The 19,563-nt window shown below is 32.3% G+C and overlaps 1 protein-coding gene and 1 pseudogene across 1 annotated transcript; both read left to right on the top strand.

Moving 5' to 3' along the window:
- The first annotated feature begins 871 nt into the window (after positions 1 to 871).
- LOC121391315 (cGMP-dependent 3',5'-cyclic phosphodiesterase-like) lies at positions 872 to 6,921 on the top strand. The gene is given in 18 exon segments (XM_041522984.1): positions 872 to 960; positions 3,302 to 3,372; positions 3,418 to 3,481; positions 3,531 to 3,607; positions 3,701 to 3,765; positions 3,767 to 3,846; positions 4,005 to 4,042; positions 4,094 to 4,129; positions 4,188 to 4,264; positions 4,396 to 4,473; positions 5,064 to 5,134; positions 5,366 to 5,576; positions 5,631 to 5,678; positions 5,861 to 5,936; positions 6,192 to 6,211; positions 6,458 to 6,670; positions 6,720 to 6,743; positions 6,811 to 6,921. Coding segments are annotated over 18 exon segments (1,449 nt in total).
- A 5,414-nt stretch (positions 6,922 to 12,335) lies between these two features.
- On the top strand, positions 12,336 to 13,987 carry LOC121391314 (annotated as a pseudogene).
- Positions 13,988 to 19,563: the final 5,576 nt, after the last annotated feature.

The raw sequence follows: 19,563 nt of genomic DNA, 5'->3' as shown, positions 1-19,563 counted from the left end.
AGATTTTATAGTTCCTTGTACTTCATGATCATTTGAGGTGACATCATGATCTAATGAGACATGTATTACACTTCTGTTAGGAATTTGAAGACTGAAACTCATTGTATTATCCGCCATTACTATATAATAAAATAAAGTTAGTTGCTTACAGAGATCTATCATTTAATCTGTCATTAGATGGGTGGATAAAATTATGTATTTGTATTACAAAGTAATGAATGCTTTACATGGAAAATGGGTTACTCTATGTAAAGTTGGGGGGAAATCAGCCCCCTTCGCCCCCACCCTCAACCTCCTATGAAGTAATATAATCAAACACAAGTACATATACATCATATTATACAGCTATACATGTACATGAACTTTGTATGACAAGGAACAGAGTCCTTATATCTTACTATTCACTATACTATCAAAGTATAAACAGTTGGTGTATATCAGAGTTGTTACTAATCATGTGACAAATATTGTCATCATTGATGAAATATTTTACCAAATAGAATAAACTTAGTAACTTTTACTATCAACATTGTCATGATGTTACGAGCCTCAATACTGAAGTTAACTGGTTTCATTACACAGGCAATCAGATAATATCTGATATGGGACATTTAACAGGTACATTTCAGTACACTCTGTTTCTCATTATCACATGCACAAATGTTGTGTTAGACTTTCGGTAATACATTTTAAACATATTATGTAAATATTTACTACATTGTATTATTATCTGATCACATGATATATTGACTTACTATGAAAATCCCTATGTTTATTCTTGAAGGTATTGAGGTGGGTGGAGTCTTCTGTCAGCATTTTAGTTAATAAAGAGTTAAAAATAATAATTAACTGCAATTTTTGCTTGTTATAAATGGCGAGTTTACGATCACAGTCAGTAAAGATGAAGAATTTGACTTCCTCTTCCGTAGACCATCAGCTATACGTGCCAGCCAATTTGAAGTTAGACCGTGTACTAAGTAGAATATATTAGTGACGTGTCTTCCTTGCAGGAGGCCCCATCTTGGCCATAGCCTCATCAATGAGTGAAGCAGACTTCACTACATCTGTGTGGTCAAGGAATTCATGCTACACTACAAAATGTGGTAAGTATTGATTGAACTGTAGTTAACTCACTCAACATATATCATATCATTTCCATGTGAGACATCCATTAAAACCTAGGCTAGGTTGACGTGTACATGTGTCCATTCTATCTTACCTATACATCCATCATGTCACCAATGCATCATCTCATGTCACCAGTACATCCATCATGTCACCATGCATCCATTACATTGTCCTACACTCTATTTATTATCTTATAACATCCATAGTTTACTCACATTATAGTCCAAAGCAAAACATTATTATTTGCACACGATACTTGAAATATTCTGCTAGTAATGATATGTTTAAAGAATTGCCGAAATCTGGAATATTGTGGTAATGATCATGGATGAGTGAATTAGACAGATGGATTAATGGATGAATGATTTAGTAATATGAATTTATAATTTAATTAATGAAGTTGTTAATTTAATAAACGAAGTTGTTTAATTTATTTATTATATTAGGAAAGTTATTAGACAACGTAGTTTTAGAGGTCATGAAATCAATACCATCTGATGATCCAATCTTGTGAGATACTAGATAGATCATATCATCACAATCTATTGATAATATCCTGAATCTCTCTCTCTCATCTGGTCTCTCATCTCCCCTCCCTCTCTCCTCTCTGATCTTCTTCTCTCCTTCATCTCTCTCCATCTCCTCATTCTCGTCTCTCTCTCTCTCTCTCTCTCTCTCCTCTCTCTCTCCTCTCAGTTTTAGTTCAGCCATCACTAACTACAATGAAATGCGTGTTGTAAAGCACTGATGATAGTGAGTTCACATGACAATCACATGATTTACCTGTGACATATTAATAGGCTGTCTGTGATGAGCCCAATGCACAATTGAGAGAAAAACTTGAATGGCTATCAAAAAATGTACTAAATTAGTTATCACATGACTGATCACATAATCATACATGTAGGTTGAGGTAGTGCTGATGAGATTGAAACAAGTCAAGAAGGAAGTTGACAAGTTCACGTGTTGAGGGGATTTTGAAAGTTTTGTGGTAAGTGCTGGGCAGTAATCTCTAATTCTCTATATGATATTCTCTCTCTCTCTCTCTCTCTCTCGTCTTTCTTTCTCTCTCATCTCATCTCATAGGTAGCCTTGTTGATTTAGATGTTAACCTCCTTTTACTCAAAATTCAACACATGTCAGTTACATTATATTTATGTTATGTGTTAGGACCAACAAGACCATTACTACATGTTCATATATCATCCCATATTTAACATGTATGTGATTGTATTAGTACTGATATGAGGATAACTAACCCTTAATATTGTAGTCATTTTGACTGGGTTATGTTGCCATGGTTACTGTTACTTGTTGTACATTAGTTGAAAACAGCTTCTTAAGTGTGCTGTCTGTTCTGTTCATTGTTGATGAGGACAACTCTGAACTGATATGTGAGGTATATAATGTATATATTCAAGTATAATAACTAGTCGTACCAGTATTTGAAACCTGTTATACAGCATTACTTGTATAAATAGCATTGAATATTTGTCAAAAGTTGTTGTTATGAAGGCATATTTTAATTTTTTTTAGGTTTTTGATGAATCTCCTTTAGACATTGAAATTCGTATAGCAGTAAGTCATTGTATCTACCTTTATTGTTTCGTTCAATTATTGTAATGTAATGTTTTTTATTAGGTATCAGAATGTGTTATGGACGCTGTGTATTGTCTGATGAGATTGTACACATTAATAATGTTTTCTCTGAAGTGAGGCTGTTACAACTATAGTAGTATATATATTTACTTTGGCAGGATGCAAGAATAACCCTAACACAGATTTTATCAATAGTAAGCCACTGACGTATTCCTTTTACTCTTTCTCTCTCTCTCTCTGTTATAGACTATGAACCCAAAAAACATGTTATGTATGCCAATGAGGAGCAGACGTAATAGTTTAGATACTATATCAGTAATAGGTGTGGCTGTAGCATTTGATAAAAAGAATGGGTATGTGTCCTTAATGTTTAATTGTTTATTGGATCTCTCTGTCTCTTTTTCTCTCTCTGTCTGCTGTCTGTCTGTCTGTCTGTCTCTCTCTCTCTCCTCTCTCTCTCTTCTCTCCTCTCTCTCTCTCTCTCTCTCTCTATTTTACTACACAAGATCAGGAAAACATGTTGTTTGTTATTAAATTTTGTTCTACAATGTTGGCCAATACCATTACAATTTAGACATGAAATTGCTGTAAAACATCAAAATCAGGCCCTTCTCAATGTTGCTAGGAACCTGTTCACACGATTGAGTATGTCCCTGTATTAATTTGATAATTAATATAGCTTTTTAATAGATGATTCTGATGTATTACTTCATTCAATAATGGAAGAAGCAAGAAATTTAACAAAAGCTGAAAGGTGTTTCTCTTTCATAAAGTCATTTAGTGTTATCATTTTTTGTATATAGATGTTCACTTTTTTTGGTTGAGAAAGAAACTCAAGAACTAGTAGCTGTTGTTGTTTTTGATAGTGAATTACCAGTTAGTAATTTTGTCTTTTATTTTATACCAAAATTAAATTCTCTTTTCTCTCTTTCTCTCTCTCTCTCTCTCTCACACACACACACACACACACAAGGAAACAGGGTTCCATTACGTATTCCATTGGGACAAGGTATTGCAGGCTATGTTGCACAAAGTGGTAAAAACAGTCAATATACGTGATGCTTACAAACATCCTCAGTTTTATAAAGAGATTGATAAATCTACTGGTTTTGTGACAAGGTAAGAAAATTTATCACAATGTCACATTGCTAACTCTTATAAAGGACACTTTGAATAATTTTTAAATTCCTAAGTCATGTAGAGAGGTTTTATAATATCCTCATTCCTGAATTATATGGATTGGGAATGTAACTTTAATGCTTACTCTTTTCTTTCAGGAATATCTTGTGTGTACCAATTATTGATCACACTGGAGGTGTGTCACTAATTAACTATTAATAATAGTTATGTAATTTTTGTATTGCAGTTGTAGGCGTGGCTCAGTTAGTTAATAAAGAGGGCGGTAAGTAAGACTAACCAGTTAAACTGGTTTATATGCCCATCTATTACCTGTTTATCAGGTCGATTCTTTACTAACTATGATGAAGAATTAGCTAAGAGTTTCTCTGTTTACTGTGGCATCAGTATTATCATGTGAGTAGTCACATGATCAGTCACATGACTTTTTTGAAATAGATAATATTGTCTGTATTGTTTTTTACATATATAATGAAATGGTCCATGATATAAGACATGTTCCCTCCCTCTCTCTCTCTCTCTCCTCTACAGTCAATGCTTTATAATAGTGTATTAATGGAACAATCTAGAAGTCAACTATCAACAGAATTAATGATATATCATATGCAGGTAATGACTATTATATTGTATAATATATAAAGGATGAAAAAATATGTTTCTTTAAAAAACTAGTAAATGGTACTTACTATGGTGTTATTATTTTTGTCTTTTGTATACTAGTACAACATCTTCAATATTAATTTATAACAATATCTTCCTCCCTCTCTTTCCTTTATTTATTATCAAGTGTATAATATAATGTGTTATTGTATTGTTAACTGTATAATATAATGTGTTATTGTATGTTAACTGTATAATATAATGTGTTATTGTATTGTTAACTAATATAATATAATGTCTTATTGGTATTATTAATTAATATATAATATAATGTGTTATTGTATTGTTAACTGTATAATATAATGTGTTATTGTCTAGGTACACAATGATGATGTTGTCTTGTTAGCAAAGACTACTGTACCATCAACTGATAGTTTCATTCTCATATTCTGAGTTTTTGTTCTCACCTCGTTGTATCCCTGATAATGGACACACCATTGGTAATAAACAAATGGATGGACAATATGGGGGACAGAGGGGAATGGATGGATGGATTGATAATTGATGGACTGTGATATTGAGTGTGAGTTTATTTCCAGGCTGTGATCAGTATGATGAAAGAGATGGGTCTAATTCAGAGATGGAAAATACCACGAAAGACTTTGGCAAAGTGAGAACACATTGTAATATTAATACACTGAGACTCATACTATCTTTAGACTGAAACTAATACTAATTTTAGACTGAGACTCATACTAAGTCAATACTAGGATAATGTTAATAATAGATTAGTAAATTTTAGACTGAAACTCATACACTAGTGTTTAACAACACTTAACCTCACATATACATGTAATATTGTCAAAGTCACATAACAAATGTATCGTTATTGTCTCTCTAGATTTGTTATAATGGTGAAGAAAGGCTATCGTAATCCTCCATACCATAACTGGATGCATGCCTTCTCTGTGACTCACTTCTGTTATACTCTCTATAAAAATTGTAATGGCCTACGTCTTTTATCAGAACTAGAACTACTGGCCTTGTTTGTGTCTTGTCTCTGTCATGATATTGATCATCGTGGTACTAATAATGCTTTTCAAGTGTCCTCTGTAAGTTTTTAGAAACTTTTGGAATAAAATTTTAAACTTTTTGTTACTTTTTAGAATTCAGTTTTAGCATCATTGTATAGTTCTCAAGGATCTGTATTAGAAGTAATATATATTAGGCACCATCCATCCATCCATTCATCCATCTATAATGTCTATTCATTTTATTATCCATTCATCAGTGAATACAAATACATAATACGTTCATTGGTCTATCTATATATCCATTCAATTTTTCATTCATCCATTAATTTGTTTCTTTATTACTTAACTTTCTTTCTTATTAGCGACATCATTTTTCACAAACAATGTGCATATTGAACTCAAAAGGATGTAATCTATTTGAGAAACCTTACATCAGATGTAAGTCCCATCCCCTATGTAATGATTACCTTAATTAACAGAATGAACAAATGAAGTATTTTCTAATAACAAAATGAGACTATTAAAGTATAATTTAGAAGAAAACAATAGAGTCATAATAGGGTTAAAAATTATTAGATATTGGATATGAAAAGTTATCCTATTATTTGTTTTGGAAAGTAATGAAAGAGATTATATAATTAGGACAAATGTCAGTGGAATACTATAACTATAGACTGCTAGAAATAGAGGTAGAGAAGCAAGCTAGTAAGAAAGTTAAAGCATGATCAACCACACCCATCTTTGCAGTAGCAAAGCTCACAGTTAGAGTTAATAACATTCATTAATTGCTGTATACGTCAATGATTAAGGGGGTGTGGTTTAATTTCATTTTGGGCACTGTTTCTATGGAAGCTAAAATTATTACTAGAAAACTTTACAAGCTAGGAGTTGTCATATTGTCCTTGTAACGACTCTATTAGTTTGTAACTGATATTTTTAAACCTTTCTCTAATCCACAGGAATATCGTGAAACATTAGATCTCATACATGATATTATATTAGCCACTGATATTGGTACTCACTTGAAAATTGTAAAGGAACTAGAGCATATGGCAGAGAATGGGTTCAACCCCTCTGAACCACGTCACCATCACCTGCTCCGTTCCCTGCTCATGACATCATGCGACTTATCAGCTTGTCTAAAGGACTGGGAGAGTACTGTTGCAGTTTCGGTGAGATAATAATCTTGTAGTTTTTGACGTATTTCTTTCCTTGTTATAGAAATTAATATATACAGAGTTTTTAGTCAGGGTGACCAGGTACGATAATTTATCTGTCCACTCATTTATCTACTGATCATCCATCCATTCAGGAAAAAGCCATAGGAGTTGTACCTAGCGTTATGATGGACAGAGATAAGGCCATACTCACTGAACAGCAGCTGGGATTTCTTGACAAAATAGCCATGCCAGTTTACAAGTAAACTAATGACACATAGCCTAAACTCTAGGATGGAATATTTTGTTACTAAAAAAATAGAACAGTTTGTTACTATTTATAGGCTAATGCTATGTGGTAAGTGTACAGGCTATATATAGCTATATATCATTATTATTGTAGATGTAATGATTATAATTTCCTTGTTGTATAAAGGAACATTATTACAATATGTGTTAACTTGTATGAGTATGTATGGAATGAAAGATTAATGTTCTTTCTTTAATTGATTACTAGGTTGTTGTCTCAAGTTATACCAGAAACATTTTCTGCTTATGATAATTTACTTGTTAATCATGACAATTGGTTGAAATGGAAAGAAGAAGGAAAGTCTCTTTAGTAAATAGTGTAACAGAAGTACATGTATTTAGAAAAAGAATTTATTTTATTTGAAACAAAACAATTGTTTATTTTTGAGTTTTTTTTATAGAATCATTACGTTTTAACACAATAAAAAATCTTTTGTTTAATGATAAAATTATGTAATTACAAAAAGCAACAAAGAATTACTAGTTCAGAGAAATTAATAATAGAGTTTATGTGGGCCATCTATAATAATTTCTCTTTCTCATGATATAGGGGAATTTTTAAAAAAAAAATCATTTATTACAAAGATCCACACAATCAATTTGGCTCTGTAAAAGTTGTATAATGTCTTCATTTTTAAATATAAAACATGATCTTGTCAATTGTAATATCTGTTGTCAGGACTACAATGCACTCCATTGATGGGTGTGGTTGTAATGACTATAGCTATAATGGTAAGTGCAGCTGTACAATATGTTTACTTTCTTTTAAATAATAATAATAATAACTACATTTACTATAAATTAATATATAATAACTATAGTTAATTTTACTCCTATTATATTTATTGTATAACATGTTCTTTAAATATTATCTGTTCTTAATTATTGTTCCAAAACTGACTTCATTTTGTATTGTTCTGTAGTTGTCAATTAATTGTAACGTTGTTATTATTTTGTAAATTGTTTTAACATAATAATAAAGGACAAGTACTGGACTAAACCCAATTAATAATAAAAACTTATATATTATTTTACTAGAATACATCAATGAACAAAAGACATGACGTAGGAGGAAACAAAACTTTGTAGAAATATCAAATAAACCTTCTTCAGTTTAAACAGAAAAAAACTAACTTTATAATAAAAATATATAACAAACAGTCAAGATGTTATCATTTAATTTATATTTATAGCTGAGTCTCCCTCAACATTATTGTCCAGTCTTTCTTGTTGATTTTCACGTGAGTTTATCTCTTCTTCGTTAATTTCATCTAATTCAACATGGTTTGCTAATTCCAATGTGTCTGAAGTAGTGGTCAATGTCAATGAAGGCCGGGCACGACTTCCCTATAAAATAAGATACATATAAATTCATTATCTAATTGTTTCATTTGTTATTCATCTATTGATTTGTTAATTCAACTATTACTACAATCTTAGTTGGTACAAATTTTTTAATGATAATCAGTACAATTTTTTTTATGATAGTCAGTATAAAATTTTACCTACCTGTCTACTAACTATGTGACATTTACAAAGAGGGCAGGTGGCTTTACTTGTCAACCACGGATCAATACACTTTTTGTGAAACTCATGACTATAAAAGATAAAAAATTGTTTTCAAGTTTGAATTGATGAATAGTAAATGTCATAACTAAATAATGCTATAAACAAAAGAGGAGATAACTACTCACTTACCTGCAGGGAAGTGTTCTGAGGAGATCATTATGTTTGAATGACTCAAGACAAACAGCACATGTTGGCTCATCTTCTGAAGAGATTGAGTGAGTATCATCCTATCAAAAGATCAATAGATAACAATACAAGATATTAACTTCTCATTACCACAACCTCAATTATAAAGACAATTGGTCTAGTCCCATACTAATAGTTTAGTGTATTATACAACCTCTCTATTGAGGACACTTGTTCTAGTCCCATACTAATACTTTAGTGTATTATACAACCTCTCTATTGAGGACACTTGTTCTAGTCCCATACTAATACTTTAGTGTATTATACAACCTCTCTATTGAGGACACTTGTTCTAGTCCCATACTAATACTTTAGTGTATTATACAACCTCTATATTGAGGACACTTGTTCAAGTCCCATACTAATACTTTAGTGTATTATATAACCTCTATATTGAGGACACTTGTTCTAGTCCCATACTAATACTTTAGTGTATTATACAACCTCTATATTGAGGACACTTGTTCTAGTCCCATACTAATACTTTAGTGTATTATACAACCTCTATATTGAGGATACTTGTTCTAGTCCCATACTAATTCTTTAGTGTATTATACAACCTCTATATTGAGGACACTTGTTCTAGTCCCATACTAATTCTTTAGTGTATTATACAACCTCTATATTGAGGACACTTGTTCTAGTCCATACTAATACTTTAGTGTATTATACAACCTCTATATTGAGGACACTTGTTCTAGTCCCATACTAATACTTTAGTGTATTATACAACCTCTATATTGAGGACACTTGTTCTAGTCCCATACTAATACTTTAGTGTATTATACAACCTCTATATTGAGGACACTTGTTCTAGTCCCATACTAATACTTAGTGTATTATACAACCTCTATATTGAGGACACTTGTTCTAGTCCCATACTAATACTTTAGTGTATTATACAACCTCTATATTGAGGACACTTGTTCTAGTCCCATACTAATACTTTAGTGTATTATACAACCTCTATATTGAGGACATTTTATACTACACTAATGGAGCCAATCTGTCCACTATAGATACAAACAGAACTAGTACAAACATCATTTAGGAACACTTGTTAATGTCCCACAATACTATTCAATGTATTAGTTAACATTAAGGGCATAACAATATTACTATATATCATACTATGGAGATTAAGTTTAAAATAAGGTGAAAAATAACTTGGTTAAGAAAACAAGAAAAAACTTCAATGTCATTTTAAGCGGATGAACTATCCTATACACTTTACACTTTAGTATGTAATTGAGTTAAAGTGTGGTATTGAATTAGACTGTGATGCAAAGGTCAGACATAGGGCAGTAATCCTATATAAGATTTTAAAAATTAAGCAGGAACTCTACTAATGAGTATTACAATACAATCAGTCCTGACAGACCGTCTAGAGTACTTTGAACTGTATGTACTCCAAACAGATGGAGTAAATCAATACAATGATATGATATAATACAACCAGCTGCATGAATCCCACCTAAACCACATGTGTACAAGAAATGTAACAATAATAATAGATGTAAAAAATGAATTGAGAAGACACCTCCTAGGTGACACACACAATAGGATGTTGTAGACAAGAGTCTAGATATCTAATGCTTTGAAGTGGTTATTCAATTGGAGAACACTAATGACCTCATAATGATATAATTATATATACATATATATATCTGATGAAGTACATGTAATGACTTGTCAAACAAGCTATGATTAAACTTCAATTAATTATCAAATGTAAACAAATTTAACACCAGTTATAACAATATACTATTAGACATTGAAGAATGCTCATAATACAATAGTTCATACAATAGTTGTAGTAATAATTGTTAAATTAACTGACCTTTGTAGTTTTGTATTTTCTAGTTGAGAGATTGTTGATGGCTCTTGTAGCCGCTCTTCTTGTTCTTCTCTATTTAGTAGAAGAAAAGAAGTCACTTCACTAATAAAAATAGCATTCTCATATCAATACAGTGTTATTTTAACTTTAAAAATGACTTATTACTATGATCTATTTATATGGAGTGCATGTTATATCTTATGAGCTGGTGTTAATAAGATACAAGTCTGTAATTATTATTAACACTTTAACATATAGGATATTATAATCTAATAATTGAATAAAAATGGAGGAATGGAGCAAGAGACAGATGTGAGATAATGGACAGATAAATTTGAACAATGAATGTGTACAGCAACAAAGATATGAGATAAACAAGTAAGATCAAAGTACATATAAACATTACTATTATATTATTAGTTAAAGGTAGATTGTCATACATATACTGCACACAGTAACGGGTCCATATAAGGTAAACATGTCTTGGTTATTTCAACAAGTTTAAACACACACACACACACACACAAATTCTATAAATGTATAAAACTGTTTGTTAAATTAATAAGCAACACATACTAAAAACATTGACACATTCATGAGTTTACTTCCTGGTAACTTTTGTAAGTAAGTTTACAACAACTATGTTGGCAACACAAGCTCCTTTATGTCATGTGTAAGTCAAGATGGGTCAGCACTGTTAGTACAAAATTAATGGATTACTACAACTTAGTATACTATCACTGTAGAGTAAGTACTGATGTGTTTACTAGTATAGAGGTTATTAATGGTAGCTATCATAGCTCAATACTGATGTTTACTAGTCTAGAGCTTACTAATGGTAGCTATCCTAGGTCACTGTGGTAAGTACTGATGTTTACTAGTCTAGAGCTTACTAATGGTAACTATCCTAAGTCACTGTGGTAAGTACTGATGTTTACTAGTCTAGAGCTTACTAATGGTAGCTATCCTAAGTCACTGTGGTAAGTAATGATGTTTACTAGTCTAGAGCTTATTAATGGTAGTTGTCCTAGGTCACTGTGGTAAGTACTGGTGTTTACTAGTCTAGAGCTTACTAATGGTAGCTATCCTAGGTCACTGTGGTAAGTACTGATGTTTGCTAGTCTAGAACTTACTTAGTCTAGTGATCCCCAGGTTATCACAAATACACATAATATCTATTTTTTTACTATAATTTTACTGGCACTAATCCTATTATACAACTGAATATATAGCTTGTAACAACTGTTAATTACAACATCAATAGAATTCATGAAAAACATAACACAGTCTAGTAGCTGTCATCTAAACAACATCCAGGCAGAAGTAATAAAGGTAAATTCCTGTTATATGTTATGTATAGTTTTAGCACTGTTAATACAGTCATAGTATTTTAAATGTAACTCACTCTCGTGTGATTTCTGGCACAGTAGCCATGGCAACGTCGAACATAAGTGATTATAAACCATGTCAGAGAGAGCAGGACAAGCACTGAGAAGGCAAAGACAACAAAATAAAATGTCTGTGAGGTACGATATGTAGTAGTCCTGTTCTTTATCTGAATTGTAATCACTGTGTTGTTCAGATCGAGAACTCTCCTGAGTGACTCCATCTCATGATCCTTTATTACTACAAATGCTACTACTATTGATACTGTAGAATGATAGCCAGTGAGACGACTAGTACTCGAAGATGATGAATAGAATAAACACAGCTGCTCCAATATCCTGAGCAAATTGAACTTGAGTGTAATGTTCACAGTCTGTTAAAGGTAACAAGAGGATGAAAGGTGCTGGAGGTGGACTAGGAATAGAGAAAGTCGAGTTTGCATTTCTAGACTGTATTATTATACAGTTAAATTGTTTTCCCGCGTCGTATAGACGTCCACTGAACTCAGTTAGGGAAACATTGCTGTAGCTGGCGATTTGTCCATTTTCTGAGAACGAATATGTCTCGTCTGATATAATGACGTGAGAGTAGTACGTCGAAGTTGTGTAGGAATTCGAGTGTCTCTCACGGACTGGCTTTCCGAGGGTTGTCTGATAGAGAAGAGCCAGAAGACATAGCAAACTTATTTTCATCATTCTGATCAAAGTTTACTTTCTGAGTGTTAGAATAGTCCGTTGAGTAAAATAAATTACCGGTATAATGGGCGTGACTTGTCAACTTTGCACTTTCCTTCAATGAGCATGCGCAATAGCCTTTGAAGTCCTTGCTCCATGTGGGACTAGCGATTAAGGTAAGTTTGAGCACCAATCTTTACCAATCAATCTTGTATATCACAATATATACCTTTTACTAATAGTAATACAACTTTATATAATTGTATTTTCATTTTTACATCATTTTCTTAATAATATTTTCTGTTTAGTATTATAACCGCAGTATTGTAATAAGTGTATACTCTCCCTTTACAGGTAGCCAAAAGAGAAGGACTGAGTGAGCAATGAAGACAATACTGTCTTCAAAGACGGTAGTTGTACCTCTGGTGGTAAGTCAACCAAAAAGTAATAATTATAACATTAGTTAAATTCTCTAATAGTTACAGTGAAAGCCAAGAACAGGGTTGTGACAGTTACTGGTCGTCGTGGTACCCTAAAAAAAATCATTTAGACATTTAAGTTGTGAACTGACGCAAGTGGGAAAAAAACAAAATCAGAGTTGACATCTGGTTTTGCTAAGAGAAAGCAACTGGCTTGTCTTCAAACTGTGTGCAGTCACATTAGAAAACCTCATCAAAGGAGTTCAATATGTAAGTTTGTTATAACTTGAATTAGATAAGTGGGGTAAATTTAGAGTGAAAGATAGCTACCATTGTTAAACTCTAGACTAGCGAACATCAGTACTTACCTCAGTGATCTAGGATAGCTACCATTGATAAACTCTAGACAAGGTGAACATCAATACTTACCATAATGACCTATGAGAGCTACCATTAATAACCTCCACACCAATAGCTACCATTCTAATTGTATTTATTATATTATATTATAGGGTTTTAGATACAAGATGAGAGCAGTGTATGCTCATTTTCCTATTAATATTAACATGGATGGTACTAATAAAATCAGTCGAGATAAGAAATTTTCTTGGTGAAAAGTATACAAGGACAGTCAAATGCTTGAAGGTGTTGAGTGTAAACACTCAGGAGTAAAGGATGAGATTATAGTCGAGGGAAATGATATTGAGAAAGTATCCTTATCAGGTATGTTGACACTATAACTTGAGGAATTGTGGGTGTGGGCATTCTGGTAAAATATTGATAGCTCCATCACAGTAAAATTTTAAACAGTTCTCTTTTTTTAGCTGCTTTAATACATCAAGCTGTCTTAGTGAAAAGAAAGGATATTCGTAAATTTCTTGATGGAATCTATGTATTGAAAAAGGCACTGTGGGACCCGTTGATTGAAGACTGTAATTACAAACATGATTAAAATTTTGAGATCTATCGAGAAAATGTCACAAAAATTTAATATGCAATTCAATAAAAATGGGTGTGGTTAGGTAAAATGGGTGTATACAATAACACGTGCTAATAGAATGGATCCTGCTCTTTTGAAGAAGAGTCAAGCGTTTAAAGAGCGCGCACATGCAATACCAGTCGTCGAGAAAAAGGCTACTAAAGTAAAGGTAACGTCAGACAGTAGACCTCACTCGAAACCGAAAAAAGAAAAAAATCAAGTCTCATTAAGCTAAAATCATTGCAAACAGGTATTTGTGATGAAATTAGCCACGCTACTGATTATATTTTCTATAGGAACCAGTGATGCCATAAAGCAGGCAGCTCTCTCTGGTCATCGTAGTAAACAATCCGCTCGTATTCTGAAGGCAGTTGTAGATATGCTGAAGGAGCGTTATCTTGAGAAGAAGTACGATCCTGTTAATTTAGAAGAGATATTAAAGTTAATTAATCTTGTTTGAATTGCGAACAGATACTCGAAAAAGAATTGTATGAGGTTAGTTAGTAAAAAGTATTCTATTTTAAATTTTAAAACAAATTTTTTAGATCTGGCTCTAAATTAATTTTTTAAAAATTAAGTTTGTCAATAAGTTAACTTGTGGCATTTAAAAGTTGAGATACCATTATCAAGAGTCCAATATGTACTTGTGTAGTTTCTGTAGCTAAATTATTGTCTGGATTTTCCATTTAAATTTAAATTAAACTTTTAATTTTATATTAAATAATTTGAATTCTTTTGAATAATTAGAATAGTGCCTTCTTTTGATAGGCACTACAAAGAAACACCAAGATCCACTATTATGGAGAAGTTGACAAATTTATATATCTAGTATGATAAGATTGCTTTGTCACATGTAGTCTCTCCTCTCTCTCTCTCTCTCTCTCTCTCTCTCTCTCTTCTCTCTCTCTCTCTCTCTCTCTCTCTCTCTCCTCTTCTCTCTTTCTAGCCCAGTCTAGGACATGGTGTTCGTAAAAAAGATCAGTTACTAGACTTTCTCAAAGACAGAGAAGCTAAGGGTATGGGAGGTGTTGCTATGAAAGACATAGAGGAGGCTGTACCAAAAGCTGCTAAGGTAGTTCAGGTATGAGACTGTTGGTCATAGGTCTGAGTCTGTAGATATTGATATTAGTTTTCTAATTATAGAAATTGAATATGATATTATATTAGTTTTCTAATTATAGAAATTGAATATGATATTGATATAGCTTTCTAATTATAGAAATTGAATATGATATTGATATTAGTTTTCTAATTATAGAAATTGAATAATGAAATATTTCGTATCACACGAGGTGAGAGAGATAAGGAAGAAATCTATTTTATAATAATAAAGAATACGACATATCACTTGATGAAGGTAGGATATGATTAGTACTCAATAACTGATAATAGAGGACACTTCTCTCTTTTCTCTCTCTCTCTCTCTCACACACCAACACACAGTTGTTATCAGTCAGTGGCGGCAGGTCAGTGTTGAAGGACAGTCAGAAGGAGATATCGAGAAATATTAGAAAATGGTAAACATTTTTATGTAACCACACTCTAACAATATTGCCTTTTTTAGTTGGTTTGGGAGCTATGCAAGGAGAAGGCCGAAAGAGAAAGGTGAACATTTAAAATGTATTATTATTTAGATATTATTTTTATAATTAATTTTAGGCACCAACACACAAAAGAAATCACGTAAAAAAAGCTCGACAAACTAAAGTTCTCAATACACATTAGCAACTGGCATATTGTTAGATTATACTGAAGATGGAACACAGATAACATCACCCACTGAAAATAAATTAACCACACCCATTAATCATTTTAATTATACAAATATCAGTAATAATTTGTTTACAGTCCTTCAGAAAACACAATAATTTAAAGTGAAAGTGAAAGAAGAGTACTGATCCCCAGACCTACAATCATAAACTTGGAAACCAACTATATTAATTTTACATTAGAAATTTTTGTCATAGTCATAATTTTAAAATTTCTTGGTTCATATTAACACCTGAATATGATGAAAAGTCTCTAATAGTTTCTGTGGGCGTAGGATTGTTTATACTAGTATTGTAGTTCTCACGACGAAGGATGGTAGGGACTGCTGTCGATGGAACCATAATTAGGACGAGGGGGGCTAGATGTGTGTTGTGAGCTTCCATCTTTTGTTCATTTCTCTTTTTATCAACAATTGTCTTTTATTCATAGCTTTATGTAAAACTGGAGAGGACAATTTAAATGTAGTAATCTTGGTCATTACTTTGTAACAGCTTTCCATGTCATACCTCCATATCAAAATTAACCCTTTCACTTTCTCACATATTCTCCTCATTGTCTGTCTCTCGTTAACAAGTTTAGGTACTGAATTAAAACATGTTCCTTATATCGGAAACATACCAAGAGAGGGCTTCATTAGCAGCTGTAGGCAATAGCTTCATTGATGCCAAGTACTTAGTCGTAAGATTCGCAGTATGAATCAGTTCTACAAAACGTGCCATTGTATTTGATACAGGCTGTACCATGTTACATATAGACATAAGTAAGTATGTCTACTAGTATTATTATCTCTATATGCCTTTATATAGTATAGAATTGACAAGTCTACATGTGAAAAACAAGGGACAGTTTCATATTATTAGTACCAACTACATAGCGCGCCATAATATCGACATTATACAAGAGTAGTCTCTGTTAATATTTATAATACCACTTCTTATCACTTAAGTATCAAAGGGCTAACTGATATACTGAATCTCCAACTGATTCTTGAGGGTCTTGATGTGTATTAATACCGAGTGAACTGAGGGCCTAATTTCCTATTAAATATGGCTGAGGTATACTCCTGTCATTTTAATTAACCCATTGTCAAAATGTTTTCTCACACAGCAGGCGTATATGAGGAGATACCGCGGTTATCCCTCAGGCACTTCAATCAAAATTAGAAAATGACTGTATTCAGGATTTGTACATAGAAAAAAGGTCAGTTGATTCATAGAACCTACTCTACTATCTCAGCTTGATTTAATACATGTATAACGCCATATATGTCACTACATATAGTTACTGGCACTTCCTGTACAACCATCATGGAGACTTATTCTAAGAATTTTTGGTCCCCATTCTGTTGCACACGGCAACTGAAGAATCCAAGTCTACACATGTTCATGTTCAATCTTCATCTATTTAGTTTCAACTCCATTTATCCATCCATCATCCATTTGCTATATATAATCATATTCCATTTATCCATTTAGTCTTCCTTCTCTAATGGAGTCTTAGATGTGTAAGGTTTATTTTGATTTCATGTTAAAAAGATCACTTATTATACACTGAGAGAGAGAAGCAATATGATCACATGATCAAACAGGAAAATTCTATGACATCAAATTGTGGTCAATTGTGAAGATCAGAGAAGATGAGTAAATGAAAGTGGAAATTTTGTTTCCCCCAATCTTCCAATATATGGTTGCTATCCCATTTATTAAGACTATTTGGTATGTGTCCATTGGATGAAGTGAATGGATGGAATGGATTAACAATTAAATGGTAACGGAATGAAGAAATGGATGGACAAAGTTAAAAAGTACAACCATTATTAAAATTAATGTCCTTCTCTTTTTATGGAAGATGCCATTCTTTCTTCTCACTCACTTAAATTCCAAGCAGTCCTTGTACACATTCTACATCAATATTTCAAGATTTATTTGGTCAGTAATAAAGAGATATTAACAACATTCATATATCCATATAACACTCTTAATCATTCATTATATATAGAGACTCCACCCATTATGGTCATGTGATATTACTGACATTACTCATAACTACATATCATTCTTAACAGATACATGATAAATCACAAGCTGGTACTGTCTCCTCTCATGAAAATATATCGTACCAGAGATTACACCTCAGAATATACCTAACACAGTTCTTAACATCAACTATATCTCTCTTATCTCTCTCTCTCTCTCTCTTCCTTTCTCTCTCATCTCCTTAAACTGGCATTTGCTGGACTCATCAACAACTGACGTACATTTCTTGCAAATTATTTTCTGTATTAAGATGGAGTGTAATCAATAAATAAACCACACCCATTTAATTAACCCACTAGTACTATCTTTTAGCATCTTTCATTCCCATAGTCCATCACAGAGATAGTGAATACTCTCAATGGCCACACCCTTATTAATTAAATCGTCTAAGAAAGGTAAATATGAAAACTTAATATCTAGTATATTATGCATTAGTTAATAACTAGTAATATAACTAGTACATTACTCACATGTTCTCAGTAAAAAACAAACAAAAAAGGATAGTTTTGTCAATCCATATACATAATGAATGTTTCCTTACCTTCAGCCATTACTGCCTAGAATGAATGATGTTAAGGAAATGTGGCTCTGGTAATATTCAATACAATTCCCAAGCACTCTCATAAGAGTTACTATTATTACAGTGGACTAGTACATAATTTATATAGGTTCTGGTAATATATTACTAACACATTAGGGATACAGTGGACTAGTACATAAACATATAAGGTCTGGTAATATAAGTTAGGATACAGTGGACTAGTACATAATTTATATAGGGTCTGGTAATATTACTAGAACATAGGATACAACTATCATCTCCTCTGGTAATCAACATCCATTCTTGCACCAGCTGATGTCAAACCAGGACACATAATATTAGCACCATTTAATATAAACTTAATAGCACCTTTGTCTACTTGTAGCTTGGTAACATGAAAGGATCTAATGGACAGATAAATAGAAGAATGGATAAAAAAGTAGGTACAAATGGACTATGTAATATGGACAATAAATTTGATATAAGAATAAATAGAGCAGATTGACAAACAGACAGACAGACAGATGGAGGTCAAAGTACATTTATGTAAAGCGTTAGAGTTGGAATATAAGGTCCATCACGTTGTTTGAAGAATAAGAGTTCATTTTGAAGAGCAACAATTTCAATATGTTCACGACTAAATGAATAAAACGAAGTTACTATGACTACAATGTACTTAAGTATGAGAATTCAGTCATATCAATATGAGACTTGATGCAACAGTATGAACTTTTACATTGTAGATACAAGACAGAATTCAATGTGCAGGGACAAGTATGAGACTTAGTTCAATGTATATCTATACACTGAACTAAGTCTCATACCTATACATTGAACTAAGTCTCATACCTATACATTGAACTAAGTCTCATACTTGTCCTGTGCATATACACATGTGCGAATGAGACTTATAAGACATAATGTAAATAACATTAAAGTATATAGACTGACCATTTCACAATATAAACAGGTTCCTTCTTTGGTAATATATCATCGATATAAGGTTCTATTGATGGATATTGTTCAACTGCTTTAGTACGTATTCCACGTACTACTGATGACTTAGCCTGATTTTGACCAGTAACATCTTCAGCTTGTGAAAATCTATTAAAAATGAATGAAAAAGTTGGAAATATTAACATTCGCTAGCTTACTTCTTAAACATCTCTGTCTCGTCAGCTGTCGGTGTGCACAAAAAGGGT

This window comes from Gigantopelta aegis, unplaced genomic scaffold, assembly GCF_016097555.1.
Source record: "Gigantopelta aegis isolate Gae_Host unplaced genomic scaffold, Gae_host_genome ctg2072_pilon_pilon:::debris, whole genome shotgun sequence".
NCBI lineage: Eukaryota > Metazoa > Mollusca > Gastropoda > Neomphalida > Peltospiridae > Gigantopelta > Gigantopelta aegis.
Note: the sequence above shows the minus strand (reverse complement) of the source record. Positions and strands in the feature narration are given on the sequence as shown.